The 18,795-nt window shown below is 44.6% G+C and overlaps 1 protein-coding gene and 1 pseudogene across 4 annotated transcripts in view; both read left to right on the top strand.

Annotated features, from left to right (window-relative positions):
• The window catches only part of DNAH9 (dynein axonemal heavy chain 9), a 396,459-nt gene that overhangs the window by 89,741 nt on the left and 287,923 nt on the right, over positions 1-18,795 (top strand). For all 4 annotated transcript variants that reach the window (XM_075071725.1, XM_032803600.2, XM_032803609.2 and 1 more), the window contains 2 exons: positions 11,272-11,376; positions 16,934-17,091. In XM_075071725.1, coding sequence (XP_074927826.1) covers positions 11,272-11,376; positions 16,934-17,091 — 263 coding nt within the window. The remainder of the gene's footprint in view (positions 1-11,271; positions 11,377-16,933; positions 17,092-18,795) is intronic.
• On the top strand, positions 6,889-10,870 carry LOC142047696 (spartin-like; annotated as a pseudogene).

The following is an 18,795-nucleotide window of genomic DNA, read 5'->3' on the forward strand; positions in this document are numbered from 1 at the left end:
GTGTTCGGTTGCTAGCAGTTGCAACAAGCTGCCCCTGCAGATTTTGCGTGCTTTTGTTTATAAGTTCATTGAATGTTTACAGAGAAATGGGTTATTATACAAACCAGCTTAACCACTTGGTATGGAACCAGGCTTGGGTTCGATTATTTACAGCAATAAGATTTACAGATTTATTTGTGCACTAAATTTAGATAGTAACATGTACATTCCCGGCAAAACACCTTATACATAGTACAGTCAATTGTTCACTCCTTGCCACAGACCTCTGATTCTGCTTTTTCATAGTTATAGGAGAGGGGCACATTTACACATTTTTTTTATTTACACCAGTTTACACACCCCTTCACTGATTTCCAGTGAGCTCCTCTCCTTTTTATTATTTTCATAGGGCTTGTGGAGAGCACCTTCGTTGCTGTTCCATTTTTAGGTACCATGGTAGCTATTACACAGGTGCTGGGCTTTTAATTGAGCATTTTACATGTTTATACACATTTTCCCCCCAGGTCAGCCTTTTGAAGCCATCCCCACCCACATCATAGGGTTTTTGTTTATTGCAACACAACAATGCTAGCAACAAGAGAAACACCGCAGACAAACAACACAAAACATAGATTTCTGGTATTTTGGGTTATTTTTTCACTGGCGCTAGCTTGCTTGTAGCGTCCCTGAAAAACAAAATAAACAATTTTCACTCCCCTGGTGGGGACAGATTATTGCTTGATAATAATACCACTTTTTTATAGTTTGTTTGGCTAGTTGCAGGAAAAACACAATAATTACCTTTAGGCTGTTCTTATTTTGTTTTATAGTTAGGGTAGTGAATTTTCCCACTCACTGGTCATTTATGAAATTCATGAGGTGATGTACCTCAGTTTCGTGTCTTGGACAACAGATCGGGTTTGCAATAGTTTTTTTTGCTGTACGAAGCTTTAAGTTTATTTTTAGGTAATAGCTGAGAGACAGCTTTAGATTTTTGCACACACACAGACACACACACACACACACGTACGTACGTACGTACGTACGTTAGGGTTAACCTGTCCCCCTTATTTTCAGACTTGACTTGTTTTTTCACCTCCCTTTTCTGGAAGGCCATAATCTGAGTCTTCTAGTAGCTTGTTTGTTGACCAGGTGTATTTATTATTTGCAGCCTTTTTGTGCTGCTAGTTATGGGCAGTTTTTTTCTTCTCCCATCAGCTAGGTAATTTGCATTTACACAGAGGCTTTTTGGCTTACTTTTGGATCCAAAGCTATTAGCAGCTTAGAGCCTGTTTTAAAAGAGAAACATTTTACTTTCACCAGAGTTTTGATTACTTTTTACTTTTATTTTTTGCTTCAAAACACACACAGATTTGTAAAAGAAAGCACAACCTATTGTGGCTTTTTTTGGAGCCCTAACAGGATTTTAATTAAGTACCATGTTTTAGTTGCATTTTTTTACACCTTTTTTAATATACATTGCACAGATCCTGGGAAAATGCATATTTCTTTTATAGTTTAACCTTTATAACATTATATTAGACATATTAATTTTACAGAAGGTGTAATTGCCTCCCGCGTGCCCATAGAGTTTTCCTGCACCCCCACCAAAGCGACAGTCCGATCCCCCAGAGCCACCCCAAGGCTTAGTGTTTCCATCATTGCTCCCCTTTTCCTTTTCCTGTGCGCGCACACAAAATTCTCTTTTGCCTAATGTCCCATGCACTGCAATTACTCATTTTTACACAACTGTACTCCAGTTACATTTTGTACAACTAGAGACAGCCGGGGCAGCCAAGTTAAGTTCCACTAGAAACCCCTGACATTCCTTTAGTGATTTTGATTACATTACCCAATAGTTAAATAATTTTGATGAGATTATCTCTCCACCTGCTACAGTGATAGAACAACACAGAAATAAGAATTTTATACCCCAGCTATTGATAAGTGAGTTCTTGCTAGGCAGGATGCTATCAAACTAAATTCTCTTTAAATCTTTTAGGCTCTTTCCTTTCTCTGGAGGTAATAAATCAGATCACCTTTCTAACAGCCCCAGATTGCCTTATTTTAATGTAACTAGTTTAAAATGTAAGAATGTGACTGTTCACTTTCCAGCTTATGGCTGCCTCTGCTGCTTAGCCAATAGCCTTACTTAGCCTAAGAACAGGGCCTTAGACTTTTGCAGTAAAAAAAGGCCCTATACAGGCAAACAATAATTTTATTTTTTTCTTTTGTACCTCTAAAACTAGCTAAGTAATAAAATTACATCTACATTGTTAAAGTATAGGCCTTTGCAGACAGGCCTGAATATCTATATCCTAACACAGCTGATGGGTCAGCGTGAGGTCCCTTTGGTTATCTGCCACTCTGCCAACTGTCAGGCTCCTCCTCCTCCAGCATGAGCTGCATACATGTGCAGTAGATCCTGGGAAGCCAAGGAAGTGCTCTCAGTGAGGCAGAAGCCAGCCCTCTGCTGTCCCTAAGGATCATCCTCCCTGTGGGAGTCCTGGCCTCTGGTGGGGCTGGCTGCAAGAGGCTTGAGGTTGACTCAGCATGAGGGTTACAGCAGTCACCCCAGACTTGCCAATTTTGTTTAAGACAAATACATAACCGTCCAGGAGCCCCATTATTTTTACAGTACCCAGCACAACAGGGTTCTGGTCCACCACCGGGCTCCTGGGCACTACTGTAATGCACGCCATAAATAATGCTCAGCACCTAACTCAGTGGGGACCTGGGCCATGACTACAGCTCCTATGTGCTACAATTATTCGAATCAACAACAACAACATAGCACACGTTACTGGTAAGCAATGCAACTAGGGATTTTCATATTGAGTTTGGTCTGAAAGAGAGACAGTGATTGCAAAACCCAGATTACTTTGCCATTCACTTTCTGTATTTGCTCTGATGTGGTTAGCGTTCTCCTTTGAGTATATGTCCCTGTGGGTGCTCCACCATAGGATGTGCGTGCGCCATCAGTTGGAGACTGCAGAGTGGTGTCTGTGGTCTCGCGCCTGCGCAGAGCAGTGCTTCGTGGTCTGAACAAGGGCAGATAGGGAAGCAAAGCCTGATGCCACTCAGTTCCCTCTCAGCTGCCTGCAGCTCCAGATGAAGAGTTCTGCTGTCTGCTTCCCTCAGCTTCCCACCTTAACTAGTGAATTCTTTACTTCATTTGTTTCTTTTAAGAGTTTCTTTTAGTTACCCATTTCTGATGCTTTTATTTTATTTCTCTTCTGTGTGTGTGGTCGGGGTGGGAGCTCCTTTCCCTCCTCTTCTTCTTTGATCTTTTGATTTGTGTTAGAGTGTTATTTGTTATGAAGACCCGTCAGACTTGCCATTGGTCCTTTCCCCGCAGTGACAGACACTCCAGTTGCCTGTGATGTTTAGGGAATTCTCACAACTCTTCTAAATGCACGGTCTGTGTGAGTTTCAAAGACAGAGCTAAGGAGGGCAGGGAGGCTAGACTTAAGCACCTATTAATGGAGCATGGCCAGCTCTGGAGGGGTCTGCTTCTTCCTCCATACATCAGCATTCACATTGCAGAGCACCTTGGCCACATTGGCTGCTTCAGTTGCAGCCCTGAGCAAAGCAACCTACCTCTCTGAGCAAGGAGCATCAGCTCATAAGATTCAAGAGACTTTTTATCCCTCTAAGGTTGCGGCAGAGACTCCAACTGAGTCTGGTACTGAGGCATCGGTACTGTGGAAGAAACCTGCTCAGTTATACCTACCACTAGGTCAGTTACTGCGACTAACTTTGTGTGAAAGTTATCATAGCCCTCTACCGTCTTCCAGGTTCATTTCTTCTGTGGATCCCATCATCTCTGATGAACCTGACTCACCAGTGCAGGGAAGATATACCAGAGCCACTTCCTGACACTGCTGCAACAGCAACAAGTTGAGACTTGCTTAAGTCTCCAGCCTTCGGTACCAAGTAGGACATCAGAGACCCCCCCCCCCCACATCTTAGTTCAGGGGAAGATTCCTTAGATCAGGAGATCTCAGTACTGTGCTAGCCTACCCGCATGAGTCTTTTTCATGAAGAGGATCCTGTGGAACCTACCAGATATTGTAGCTTTGTAGGCCCAGAGATTATGACTATCCCTGAGGTCCCTTCCTTTATCCCCCTCCCTGGTGGGATTAGTGGGACCTGAGGGACCAGTATGGTGACTAATTCCATCAGGGACCTAAGACAAAGCACTGGCACCCCCAGCACCCACAGACTGTCCTAAGGTACTGCACACCTTGGAACCACATACTTCTCTGGTACCGGCCAATGTACAGGAGGAACAAGAGTTTCAAGTTGAGGAGATTTCTGTAAAGGTACCTTCATCTTCAGACGACGTGGTAATGCCACCACCTCCCTCCTGTGCTGATGACTTTAAGACCTTCCAGGACCTTATGAAAAGATTAATGGACTCACTTCAAATCCTGTTACAGGAAGTGCAAGAATGTAAACATTTCTTGGTGGACACCCTGAACATCAGTCCCCAGGGAAAGGTTGCCCTGCCACACATCCACTAAGGCAAACACCTGCCAAAATCCCACTGACCTGTAAGGGGGCAAAGCAGAAATACTACATCCCACCAAAGGAAATGGAGTACTTCTTCTCCCATCCCTAGCCCCAGTTCCCTTGCATGTGATGCCACCAGTGAGAGGAACTGTCAAGCTCGCTCTAGGCCCTCCCCATTCAGATAAGGAATCCAAGTGGTAGGACTTGATAGGAAGAAAGAGTTACACATCACCCGCTCTCCAGTTTTGCATTGCCAACTACCAGGCCTTGATAGCACAATGATTTCACACATACTCCAATAATTTTTGTAAATTTAATCACTTTCCACGATATCAGAAAGGTCATTTCCAGTCTATTATCATTGAAGAACACATGGTTGCGAAAGCCTCTCTGCAAACTCCCTTAAACCTTTCTCAAGCTGTGCTGAGAAGGAGTGAGGGCTATTCCCATAGCACCTGCTTGGCCAAGACAGGTGTGCTACTCACACCTCATCCACCTTTGGAGACAACACCCTTCAAACTTCCTAACACTAAGGACCTATTGCCACATAACTCAGGGTCCCTTACTCATCCCAGCCCCTCCTCCCTGAGTCTGAGAGCATGGCTCCTCAGTGGCTCTCAGGCATGGAACTGATCTGCTTGGATAGAGTTCAGTCAGTCCCCTTATCCAGTAGAAAGCCCAGTACTTGCGCAAGACGAACCTGCGAAAGTGGAAGCGCTTCCAACCGTGGTGCTCCCTCCCATCTTCTCAAGCTTCAGAAGTTCCAATCTCCATGATTTTGGACTATCCGTTAGCACTAAAGACACAGGGTCTCTCAGTGAGCTGTATTGAGTACATCTGGCCACCACTACAGCCTCCATTTTCCCATCCAGGCCTTCACAATCTTTGCCCGCCCGGCAGCAACCAGATTTCTTCAAGGCCTATACAACTTGCTTCCTCCCATTTGTCAACCCCCATCCAATGAGACCTCAACTTGGGTTTGAACACCCCAGGCAACCCCTCCCCCATATTTAAACCAACGGTGACCTACTCCACCCTGCAACTCTTCCTCAAAATTTCTCATAAGAATGGCCATATTGGGTCAGACCAAAGGTCCATGCAGCCTAGTATCCTGTCTGCCGACAGTGGCCAATGCCAGGTACCCCAGAGGGAGTGAACGTAACAGGTAATGATCAAGTGATCTCTCTCCTGCCATCCATCTCCATTGTCTGACAAACAGAGGCTAGGGACACCATTCCTAATCCATCCTGGCTAATAGCCAGTAATGGACTTAACCTCCATGAATGTATCCAGTTCTTTTAAACCCTGTTGTGGTCCTAGCCTTCACAACCTCTTCAGGTAAGGAGTTCCACAAGTTGTGCGCTGTGTGAAGAACTTCCTTTTATTTGTTTTAAACCTGCTGCCCATTAATTTCATTTCATGGCCCCTAAGTCTTTGTATTATGGGAAAAGTAAATAATTTCCTTATTCACTTTCTCCACACCACTCATGATTTTTATATTATCTCTATCATATCCCCCTTAGTCACCTCTTCTCCAAGATGAAAAGTCCTAGTTTCTCTAATCTCTCCTCATATATGACCCGTTCCAAACCCCTAATCCTTTTAGTTGCCCTTCTCTGAACCTTTCTAATGCCAGTATATCTTTTGAGATGAGGAGACCACATCCGTACACAGTATTCAAGATGTGGGAATACCATGAATTTATTATATAAGGACAATAAGATATTCTCTGTCTTATTCTCCATCCCTTTTTTAATGATTCCTAACATCTTGTTTGCTTTTTTGACTGATGCTGCACACTGCCTGGACGTCTTCAGAGAACTATCCATGATGACTCCAAGATTTCTTTCCTGATTAGTTGTAGTTAAATTAGTCCCCATCATATTGTATGTAAGTTGGGATTATTTTTCCAATGTGCATTACTTTACATTTATCCACATTAAATATCATTTGCCATTTTGTTGCCAATCACTTAGTTTTGTGAGATCTTTTTGAAGTTCTTCACAGTCTGCTTTGGTCTAACTATCTTGAATAGTTTAGTATCGTCTGCAAATTTTGCCACCTCACTGTTACTCCTTTCTCCAGATCATTTATGAGTAAGTTGAATAGGAGACAGGCAGTCACGGGTTCACAGGGCAGTGGAGATTGCTGAGACAGTGGCGCAGGGAGCAGGTTGCCTGTGGGCAGCTCCAGTTCCTAACTTGCCAGACGCTTCTCCTAAGTGTCCCCATGGGAGTTTGATGCCTTGACACTGCAGAAAGCCAAGTTATCCAAAGCCAGTAGAGGCTACACTCTGAAAAATGCTAGATGACTGATGAATAGTCTGCAAAATGAAAATAAAAGTAATTAACCCAAAAGTACAACAGAGACGGAAAGACTGTCATTTGGAAAGAAATGGAACAGAACAGGACTCGCTATTCTAGAAGATGCAAACATAAAGCTATTAAAGAAGAGTTCAGGAAAGCCTTTATGTTTGTCAGTAAAGGACTGAATACAGATGAGTTGGGTCAAAAGGAAGAAGCAAGGAACTACTACAAGCAAGGACTTGACCACTTGCTAGAGGAGTTAGTATTCCATCACGAGGTCCTGAATGTATAGGATCCCAATGGGACTCTGCCAGACAAATGCAGCAAAAGATGCAAGAGACGACAAAATGTTAGAACTCGACTGAATATTCTGGAACAAATACCCCTGCTATGCAAACTAGTGCCATCACAAATGAATGTGCCACAAGTTATACTTAATTGTGGCAAATTGCTGGCACTATTTGATGGGTCTCACGCTTTCTCTTCTTTGGGGAAGGGTTCAGGGCACCATTTCTTGCCCCTGCAGTGGAATTAACTGCCCACTAGTGTTCTAGAGGAGGGGAGTGGAGAGGGAGGGACCTGGGCTCGCCCTCTACTCCAGGTCCCAGCCCAGGGCCCTGAGGATAGTGTAAACCACTTGAACTGACACTTCCTTCCCCTGGACTACTTTCCTCTCCTGCCCTTCAGCTTGTGGGGGCTTCTGCCCTCCCCTGTACAAGCCAGGTGCCCCTTTACTAGGGTCTTGGACTTCTTAGCTCACCGCAGCACTTCTCAAAACTGTCCTCTGCCTCCCTTCCAAAAAAAACTGTTCTTGCTTCAGCACAATTCCTCTCTGCTCCAACTCCTTCAAACTGTTCTCTGCTCCAGCTCCCACACTGTCTGATTGAAGCAGGGGTTTTTATCATGTGACTGGCTTCAGGTGCTCTAATTGGCTTCAGGTGCTCTAATTAATCTATAGCAAACTTTCTTCCCCTTACAAGGAATAAGGCTCCCTTCTAACCCTCTCTTGCTGCCCTCTGGCCATGCTGTATCACACTAGTGATTCCCACGAATCAAAAGCCAGCAAGGCCCCTTGCACCTAATTCGCTGAGTCCACCATCTGGGCCACCTGCAGCAAATGAAAACGTTGCAACTACAAGCAAAGGGCAACTTCCGGCTATGAGTTCTTCATCTCCAAAAGCTCTCTCTCTGCCACATGAAGCTCCTCCTGTGTATACTCCTCAAGCTACTAATGGACACTATACTGTATGTTACAGTACAGACTCTGGGGAGTTTTCATCAGTTGGAGAGGACTACTACACAAAAGGTACTCAGCCTCCTCCCCTTGAAAGTCTAGGAGTAGATGCGGATGAATTGAGCCTGATTCCCCAAGGAGTACAGATATTCTGTAATTGTCATAATCTCAGCAAGGTGAATGGAGGAGCTGGGAGCATCCATGGCAGACCCACCATACACTACCTTTTACAAAGAGAAGGTTTTTCTGGTTCCTCACCTGTGCTTCCTCCCAAAGGTCTCCTCAGAACATAACATTAACCAGGAGATTCACCTACCAGTTTTCTACCTAAAGCCTCATGCCTTCAGAGAAGAATCAAGCCTTCATGCACTGGATGTTAGGAGGGCTCATGCTTTCTATCTGAGCAGGATTAAACCATTTGGGGCTTCTCCTAGAGTATTTGTATCATTTGCAGACAGGACAAAAGACCAACTGATTTCCACACACAGACGGTCTAAATGGGTTTCGGGTTGCCTCATGACCAGCTGTTATAATGCTGTGGCACAGCTCCTTCACAGAATAACAGTATGTTATGCTGGAGCTCAGTCCACATCTATGGCTCCACTGAAGAATGCTCCCCTAGCAGAATTCTGCAGGACTGCTGCTTCATCTTCTGTCCATGGCTTTGCCAAACATGACACCATCTTACCTGCTTCCAGAGATGATGCCACTGTCGGTGATGCTGTCCTTCAAACTGTCTTGGACTTATCTCTCAGCACCCAATGAGTGGCTGCTTGGGAGTCTCCATGGTGGAGCATCCAAAGGGACAGATACTCGAAGAAGAAGGAGGTTACTTACCTTATAGTAACTCAAGTTTTTCAAAGTATTTTGTCCCGATAGGTGCTCCACCTCCTGCCCACCCTCCTTCCCTTCTGCTATGGAGTTAGACATTACTGTTGAGAAGGAACTGAGTGGTAGCAGGCTCATGCCTCCCTGTCTGCCCTCACCCAGAGCATGAGGCTCAGTTCTGCTTAGGTGCAAGACTGCAAATGCTACTTTCCAGATATCAGTTGAGAGTGCACAGGCATGCACATATCCTATGGTGGAGCACCCATAGGGACAAAATACCTTGAAGAACTCCAGTAACTGGAAGGTATGTAACCTCTCTTTCTGTCTGTAGATCTTCCTTCATTGCAGTCCAGCTTCCCCTCCTGTTCACAAAGTGTTGTTGTTATTCATCCCACATAAAAGTAAAAATCATGGATTTATGATATCCATTCCCTTAGACATGCCTGTGATGTCATAAATTCAGCATTATGACTTCACAGCAGGGTCAAGAGAAGGATGAACTGGACTGTAAGGGACGGATCTTGTATGACACCCAACTAGATTTCACTCTGAACAGTTTGGGCATGGTGGATGGCCCTGACCCTAGGTTGAGATTTGCTCCACCCAAAGGAACAGTTATTTTCAGAGCAATGCAGCTAGCTTTGGTGAGTGTTGCTATATCTCAACTACTAGCTACAATATCCTCTTAGGGCCAGACTCTGCACTGGCTTCCACCCTTTGTAGCCCCATTGTCACTGTAATCAGTGTAAATGATGTAAAACCAGAGCAGGGTCTGATTCTTAGGACTTGTCTTCACTGTGGCATTAATTTGGGCTTGTCCCATGTTTCTTCTAGTGCCGTTCCCTTCCACACACAAGACCCCCTCACCCAAGCGTGCTTCTGCTGCTGCTTTACAGCCAAGCTCTCTGGCCTGGCTGGAGTGTAAGCTAAAGCTCAAGACATGGTTACTTTGGTCTGATAACGTGCTCTCTCTGCACTGAGGACATAGGCTAACCCAGTGTGCTTTTTGGAGCATGCTATATGATGCCCTTGTTAGCTGCTGCATAATGGTCCATCACTCCAGAGAACACATCTGAAAATGACATTCACCAGCTGGTTTCACTGCCAATCTAAGCCTCCCTCCTACTCAGTAAATAGCATGTGTCACCGAGCTGATATGTTCAGTCACCTCTGAGGCCTTATATCAGCATAGCCCTCCATCTTAAGATGGCCAGTATTAGGTGGCCACCTGAACAGCATGACTTTCCTTAAGAAACCTACATAAAACCGATCCCCCTGACGCATTCTCCTTACCAGGTTTATTTCATTCTCTGAGTTCATAGCCAGGTAGCAGTTGGTCCTTAACACTAGCTCTATGGGTGCTGAGATGGCACCATTTTCATTTTTCTTCATGCCCCCGTGAGGCAGGGTGGTTATCCCCATGAACTGATGGGAACTGAGTCAGACAGGGTCTGTCTACACTGCATTGTAAACTTGGGTCTGTGGGACCCCAGCTTCTGGACTCAGTGTTTCAAAGACTGCACTTGAGCATCCATATTACACTGTAAACCTGGCCTTACAATTGCTGGGCCCAGGTCTCACACCTTAGTGTACAGGGTAGACAATACCCAAAAAGGCTAAGGGCCAAATTTCCAAAGGTGTTTAGGTTCCTAGTGGGATGTACACAGCCACCTAAGTGAGTGAGGCACCTGATCAGGCATTTTTGAAAATCCAGCTTGGCACCTATCTCCACCAAACTACTTGTGGAAATCTGGCACTATTGTGGTCAGGTAGAGAATTGAACCTGCATCCCCTAGGTCCCAGCTTAGCACCCCAGTCACTGAGTGATCCTTCCTCTTCGCCAGGAACAACATTGCTCCCTTCTTTGCTGAGATTGCCTCTCTCGTTCTGTTCTGATTTCCTTCAGCTAAGGCCTGAGAGCTCATGTCCCATCTCAGTGCTGTCTGTGAACACTGACTGCTCTCTCTAGTGTGGGGATCTGGTCATTGGCCTTGAGAGTGTCCTGTGAAACCTCCCCGCACCTTCAATTGCTGCGTCAAGTTAAGCTGTTCAAATGTATTTTTATCCCTGTTCATCTGGTGCAGTAGAGTGACTCTGACATCCTTAAATCATCTTTTATTCCGTTTGTGGGCCTCCCAGGAAGCAGGGCATCAGTAATTCAATACCAGTGACCTTTAAAGGGGATCCTTGTGCATGTGTATTGAAAATGTGCAATTAACAAATCATGTAGCAAACTATGGAGAGCTATAAAGATTATAATTTATTGTGCCTGCTGTTTTGGTGCACTTTTCTGAACGCCCACAGTATACCGGAGATTGTTATAAATAAATAGTGTGGAAAATGGATTATCCATTTTTCTCTGAAACTAATGGCATTGGTAATTTTGCTCTTGTACTTCTTTTGTTGCAGTCTTGTGGAAATATTTACAAAGGCCTTTCCCAGACGGGTGCCTGGGGCTGTTTTGATGAATTTAATAGAATCTCAGTGGAGGTCCTTTCAGTGGTGGCTGTACAGGTAAGTGAACAGTACTCACAGTCATGTGATTGGTGAGCACTGCAGCCATCAAGCACCAAAGTCTTTGTGGTGGAGTTAAACCCAGATGTAATTTTCAGCTGAAGTTTGATTGCTGAAGTTAAGTACACTTGTGCCCACCACTTCCCACAGCTGCCTGATTGTTGGACAGTCCCACAGCATATGCATCAGGGTTCCTTTTTCCTTATGCAGCACCAACAAACATCAGATGACCAGGCCACTTCTTGCACAACCCCTGTGTGTCCAGTACATTTTGGATAGGCTTGTTTGCTATATCAGGGGTGGCCCCAGAGCCACAGAAGCATTGTTAACATGCTGTAACATGCTCTGCTATTGGGGTTCTTTCACAGGCTGTGATTACTCCTCTTCCCACAAAGTACTTGCACTCTGCTGAGGGTGGCAGGTCATATCCTTGTTTTAGGGTTAGAAAAGAAATACAGCCCTCATTCTTGACCAGTTGGGAGAGCCATACGATGCCTTTGCTCAGCCTGTTCTTCCAAATTACAGATTTTTTCCCCCAGTTTGCACATCTGGGTTACCCCAGATATGTGCTTTTGTATGATGGTGCAGATGAAATTGGTATCTCATAGCTAGAATAGCCCAAACTCTTCATAACACCCACCATTGTAGGCACCTTATTTTTCTCCATCAGACAAAAAAGTGGAACCGAGCAGACCAATGCTTGATCATTTTAAGAGAATTTCTTATGACAACTTTTCACAGATCTATATGCAAAATTATTCTACTAGGATGATGAGCGTTTGTATTATTAACCCCTTGTGCAACAATTACAAAGTTTAATTTTAGTGGTGAGAACTGACATTACCGTAACCTACATGCTTATCATGACCAGTAAATCTGTTTCTTTTTCCATATGGAGATCAGATAGAAATAGTTTTTTATGTGGGGAAGAGAGATTCTGAGGCTGATTCAAAGCCCATGGAAGTCAGTGGGAGTCATTCCATTGGATCTCCCAGGGAGAGCTACAGCCTTTATGCATGTATATCATGAGGTACATTGATAGTACAGAACCATGGAAAACAGAGATGGGAAAGAGGTATTAAATCTTCTTCCCTGCTTTGCCTCTTGCTTTTCTTCCTTCCAACATGTTTCTGATCCTTTTCTCATGCTTTCTAGCCTGAAAGTTTGAATTTTCATTCCAGAAGTTGCATACTAAGGCTTGCGTTACATGCTTCAATGTCATAATGAGATAAAAATGAATCAGGAAATAGCAACCAATAAGGAGGTTTGAGCTGTGCTAGTTTTGGGTGAAATTAGCATTTTTGCCCCCTCGGCAAAACTAGCCCAGGTCCACACAAATCTTTGCTGAACATTCTTTTCACATTCACCCTTGGCAGGAAAAAGGGTGTCACTGAAAGGTGTGCCCCAAACCAGTGAATTTCCTTGCTGGTTCCCCAAGGGACCCACTGGCAGATTCATCTGAGCTGTGCTTTGAGTGTCGAGAGCATGAGACTTCAAACTCAGAACAAAACACGGGGGCTGTGAAACCTGCAAGCAGCACCTGAAAAGTTTGGTGAGGCCAAACTGGCTGAGCTGTAAGTGCCCATTTCTTTATGTCACTGGTACCCAATCTCTTCATACTGGGGCCTGCTTTTCCACACCAAGAACAAGACCCCCCTGAGACCCTCCTCCAGTGTAGCTGGGGGTGTAGCCATGATTTGGCTCTATGGGAAGGACAATGATGTCACAACCCCCTGACCCCCAAGCTGAGAACCCATAGGCTAAATGGACAAGGTCACTCTAACTGGCTGGGTTTCTCTTACATCAGCTTTGACCTCTTGCTTACAAGATGTAAGTGTGAAAAATCGGGACACACATTTTCAGGAGGTGAGGATATAGTTGTGTCTATAAAACAAAGTCCATAATATTGGGACAGTTTTGATAATATTAGCATGTCGTAAGCATTAGATCACCTGACATCCCCAAAGAAGCACCTGACTGCTTAGATGAGTACAGATAAAAAAGGAAGCTTGATCAAAGAAACCCAGAGATGACTCAGCTTCGAATGGTTCTTTCTCCAGGAGTTAGAATGCTGTAGCTGAATAAGCGACACTAGTGCTGATCTGTCACCCTGTTTGCTAGCTGCCATTAGGAGCAGTCATAGCAATATGTCATGGGTTGTCTTATTCATACTGCTAATGCCAGTGTGGTTTCTTGCTGAAGAAAGACAATTGGTTACAATTTAAGACAGCTCAGTGGTGTTCTGATTCCACTAGTGGAAAAAATGTGGAGATCCTTTCCCTCATTGAAAATAATGTTAAGCAGAACATTAGTTAGCAATGGAAGATTCAAATCTGCTGTGAACTTGATAAATGAGGAGTATAGAGATGTGATCAATAAAATGAGAAAAAAAGAGAAACAAAAAATTAATAGAAGGAACAGAGGAGATGGCACATAGCTATGTTTGTTATATAGTATTTGATACAGTGTCTCACCAGATATTACCTAAGTGATCTCACTCAAGTGCTCAGCAAGATAGATGCCACTTTGCTTGGGAATAATAAAACTTCCCTACAGCATCTTGCAGGAGTGCAATGAGGGGGCCCCACGTTCTCCCACTTGGCCATAGGCACTGCCCGGTAGGAGGGGAGGTCCCAGTTGGTCCTGATCTCTCTGGTGGGAGAGGAGTGGAGGGGAGAAGTCCCAGCTGGTCTCTTTCACTTGGCTTCCTGCTTCCCAGAACCAGTGAGCTGCCATCTCCTCATGCTTCCTCCTCCATCTGTTCCGTGCCCATGCCACCTGGCAGGTAACCGGGGCCCCATTCTTAGGAAAATTCTGGTTGCACCCCAGGCACCTGTGAGCAGTACTGGATAGGGGGCATCAGATAGCAGGTTGTGGGGGAGGGGTTGTAGTACTTCTGTCAGGCTGGTGACACTGCCTTGAGAATTGTGAATTACAGATGGTGCTATGGACATCCCTCAGGCCTTTCCAGCCTCTGCTACTGTTTTTGGCCCAGTGTTAGACAATGAGGGTGAGTGGGTACTTCATCCTGGTGTGAAGTGTGATGATAATTGAATTATCATCTCTTCAAACCATCCATGGGTTCAGGGCTGAGGTCAGGTACCAGCACTCTGGGTGGGCTAAACTGAGCTGGTGAGCTGCTGTAATCTCAGCAGTGGTTCTGAGAAGGGGTTCTGCGGTTGTGGTTGTTGGAGAGTCCTCCTTCCTGTATAGTGATGGCTCAAGTTTTTATGAACCACTTGTAAGTTATTCTGTGTATCAGTTCTCTGCTGTAATGGTTGAAGGTTGATAAACAGTGTCACAGGCAAAGTTTAAGTCAAGAGTGTGTCCAGCTGTGTAACTGGGACAAATGGCTACTTTGGAAGAGTTCCATAGCTGTCCTGAAAGATGATGGTTCCTAGATTAGTGGGTCAGAAGTGCCATCAGACTATCTCCATTAGCTCTGAGAAGAAACTTGTGAAGCTTTTGGGGTGCCTGCAGATTACTTAGATTCCTGCTGTGTGTCAATTGAATTCATCCATCAGATGATTTGTGTCTCTCCTGTAGTTTTAGCAGTCTTCAAATGGTCCTGCCTACCAGGAGAGCAAGGCTGGATGTGAAAATACAGACACTATCCTAAAATAGTGGGATCTTAGACAGAGCTGTATCATCCTAAATGTATAACTGGGTTCAAAAAAGAATTACCGGTAGATACTTTCCTGGAGGATAGGTCTATCAATGGCTCTTAGCCAAGATGGTCAGGGACGCAATCTCACGCTTTGAGTGTCCCTGAACCTCCACCTGCCAGAAGCTCAGACTGGGTGACAGGGGATGGATCACTCGATAAATTGTCGTGTTCTGTTCATTCCATCAAAAGCATCTGGCACTGGACACTGTTGGAAGGCAGGGTACTGGGCTAGATGGACCATTGGTCTAATCCAGTAGGGCTGTTCTTATCCTTATCTTTACCTGGTAGCAGTTTTCCTGCTATGGAGCATAAAGGTGGAGAGAGAAGGAGGTCTCTGTAGTCAAGGCCCTGGATACTGTACAGTACATTGGACCCAAATTCTGTAATGTGCATTTGTTATGAGAGATCACCTCTCTGTGACGTACCACCACAGTGGCGATCAGCAGCAGTGCCCAGGCTGGGAGCTCCCTAAGTATAAATGAGAAGGAGTGGCTGTCAGGGTATTCTCTGGAAGGGGCCATGGGTATGAAACTCTTTCCCATGCCTTGGTGTGCCAGAGCCTGGAGTGGTGAGCCTTCTGGGCATGCTGCAAAGCCCAGATCCCACCCTCCAGCCCCTCCCGGGGTCAGGCTGTGGAGGTTTAGTGTGGGCTGAGAGAGACTTAAGGGTAATGCTTTTGTTTGTGTGGTGATTTCTCATTTACGGGATAGGTGCCCAGAGCACTAGATGGGCTCCTGAAATTGTATTCTAAAAATTGGAAGCAGTAAAGAAATATATAACATTATAGTATCATACAGTAGCACCAGTTTTTACATGAAATGGTTGTACCTTTATGAAACTCCCAAGGATAATATGGAACACTGCTTCTGTGTTTCATTTTATTTGCATTGGAGCACAAGAAAATGAAGGGAAGGTATATGTTTAATGTCATGCAGCTTGTCCTATTGGAAAGTATTTTTGGACTATATCTGCCCAGGCCAGGGGGTCTCAAACTTTACCATAGCACAGAGCATGTTTTTAATACATTGATTGTCTCACAGCCACGTCCTCTGATATTTGGGATTGCACCAGGCCTCTGTGAACCACAGTTTGGGAGCCTTTGGTCTAGTCCATAGAACAGGTACATTTGTACATTATACATTGATTGATGTATTAATCACTGCTGGAATCCTGTGTCCAGTTCTGGTGCCCACAGTTCAAGAAGGATGTTAATAAATTGCAGAGGATTCAGAGAAGAGCCACAAGAGGGATTAAAGGATTGGAAAACCTGCCTTATAGTGACAGACTCAAAGAGCTCAGTCTATCTAGCTTAACAAAGAGAAAGTTAAGAGGTGACTTGATCACAGTCTGTAAGTACCTACACGGGGAACAAATATTTAGTAATAGTTCTTCAATATAGAACAAGCCAATGTCTGAAAGTTGAAGCTCGACAAATTCAGATGGGAAAGAAGACATACTGTACATTTTTAACGGTGAGAGTAATTAATCATTGGATCAATTTATCAAGGGCCCTGGTGGATGTGCCGTCACCGACAATTTTAAAATCAAGCTTGGATGTTTTTCTGAAAGATCTGCTCCAGAAATTACTTTGGGGCAGTTCTCCGGCCTGTGGTTATGCAGGAGGTCAAACTAGATGATCAGAGTAGTCCCTTCAGGCTTTGGAGTCTATGAAGCTATGATACCTGGGACTTTTTGTCCATATTTTAGTTTGTATTCCAATGTCACTTTGGTTTCCCCCCACCAAACTGTGTACAAAGTTGTTAGTAAAAGAACAATTCTAAACCACAGACTTCTCGGGGACCCAGCAGAAATACGTCAGCACAGATACTATACTGTGGTCTGGTCTTTATAGCTGAATGCTCAAACTAAAACAGTGACTCCGGTTCTCAGGTGAAAAGTATACAGGATGCCATAAGGGACAAAAAGCAACGTTTCAGTTTTCTTGGAGAAGACATTAATTTGATTCCTTCTGTTGGCATTTTCATTACAATGAACCCTGGCTATGCTGGACGAACTGAACTACCTGAGAACTTGAAAGCTCTTTTCAGGTAAGGTGCAGAATAGCTTTTATGTCCTGTTTAATAAACTAGTTCCTTTACTTTTGTCGGTGTCGTCAGGAGACTCAGAACACAGCTGCCTTTCCATTCACTTTTATTAATAGATAGCTCAGATCTTGGACAAAAAGTCTTGGTTTATGAACATTCAGGGAAGAGTAACAGGCACAAGTCTCTGAGATGTTAAAAGCAGCTTTTGGCAGCTGGCTGGCTCAGGGGCATGGTGATGAAATCCTTTCATCACAAGTTCAAATCTGCCCCAAGCTGCTGGTGACCTCATGATTATTCAGTGGCCTCTGTGAAATGGATTGGCCTTCCCAGTCCAGTTCCTAATCTGACACATTACAAACCCTACCGTCAGTTTGTATTCATTGGTCACAGAGCTGAGCAAATAATTGATCATTTGGTGGATGACCTGAACAGATGGGGAAAAAATCAGTTTTTCTAAGCAAGTAAATTTTTTTTTCTGAAACAAAAAACTGAAAACATTTTGTTAGATCAAACAAAATGTTTCTATTGTTTATTCAAAGTGACATTTTCTAAACAAAATACCGATTGAAACAAAATGTCGAAATGGTTCATGGTGTAAATGTCAAATTGAACTGTTTGACATTTCCAATTTTATTTTTTATTTGTTTTTCAGCCAAAACTGTTTCCCAAATTTAGCCCCAATTTATGCCCGCAAAATGCTTTTTTTGGTGAACTTACTGTTTGTCCAGAACAACTTGTCCGACTCTAATTAGCCCAATGTCTGTCTCAGCAGAGAGGCCTAGTATGGCACAGACCTTGCTATGACCCTTCCACCCTGGAGGGCAGTAAGTCCTGGGAGGCTTGCCTCAGCATGGCCCACGCCATACCTCTTCTAGACACAGAGAAGACTCAGGGCCAGTTTTTTAAGGATATTTAGGCACTTAAAGATGCAGGTAGGTAGCTATCTGCATCTTCAGTTTCCTGAATACCTTTGAAATCCGTCCCTTAGGGTATGTCTGCACTGCAATTAAACACCCATGTTTGGTCCATATCAGCTGACTTGGGCTCGTGGGGATCAGGCTAAGGGGCTGTTTGACCTCAGTGTAGCCGTTTGGCATTGGGTTAGAGCCCAGACATCTACACTACAGTTTTATGAGCCCGAGTTACCTGACTTGAGCCAACTACAGGCGTAGAAGACATACCTGTGTGTCCAGAGCTTGGTAAGCACCTTTCATTGCAGGTATTGGCCAAACACCATCACTATCTGACAGTCACCTCTGCTGTCAGCATCACCCTGCTCCTAGGCCATCCCCTCTGTAGAACCCTATTGCCTGCTTTGTAGGCCCTTTTGTTTCTTTGCAAACATGCCAAAGTGTTTGACAAACAGCTGCCACCAGAGTATTGTCAGATGGGAGGGGGAACACCTGGAGCTACAGCCCTGGGCTTAAAGAGGGCTGGGGTTCTGATTGAGGGTGACTGTGTCAATCAGTGATTTCCAGCCAGGTCCTGCAATGAGCAGTGTGTGCCAGAGAGACCCACGTGCCAGCGGCATGAGCCTCTCTGTCTTTGACTTTCCCTGTGCCTCAGGCTCTCTCTCCCCCACCCTCCCATCCTGTCAGCGTGTGAAGAGACCTGAGCCAGCTTGTCCTCTTTTGTCCTTGAGCATGGGCACTGGCATTGTGTTGGGAACCATCCATCCCAGCCGTTTGAAAGGAAAAGCCTTAGTCT

Source organism: Chelonoidis abingdonii, chromosome 13, assembly GCF_003597395.2.
Source record: "Chelonoidis abingdonii isolate Lonesome George chromosome 13, CheloAbing_2.0, whole genome shotgun sequence".
Classification (NCBI taxonomy): Eukaryota; Metazoa; Chordata; order Testudines; family Testudinidae; genus Chelonoidis; species Chelonoidis abingdonii.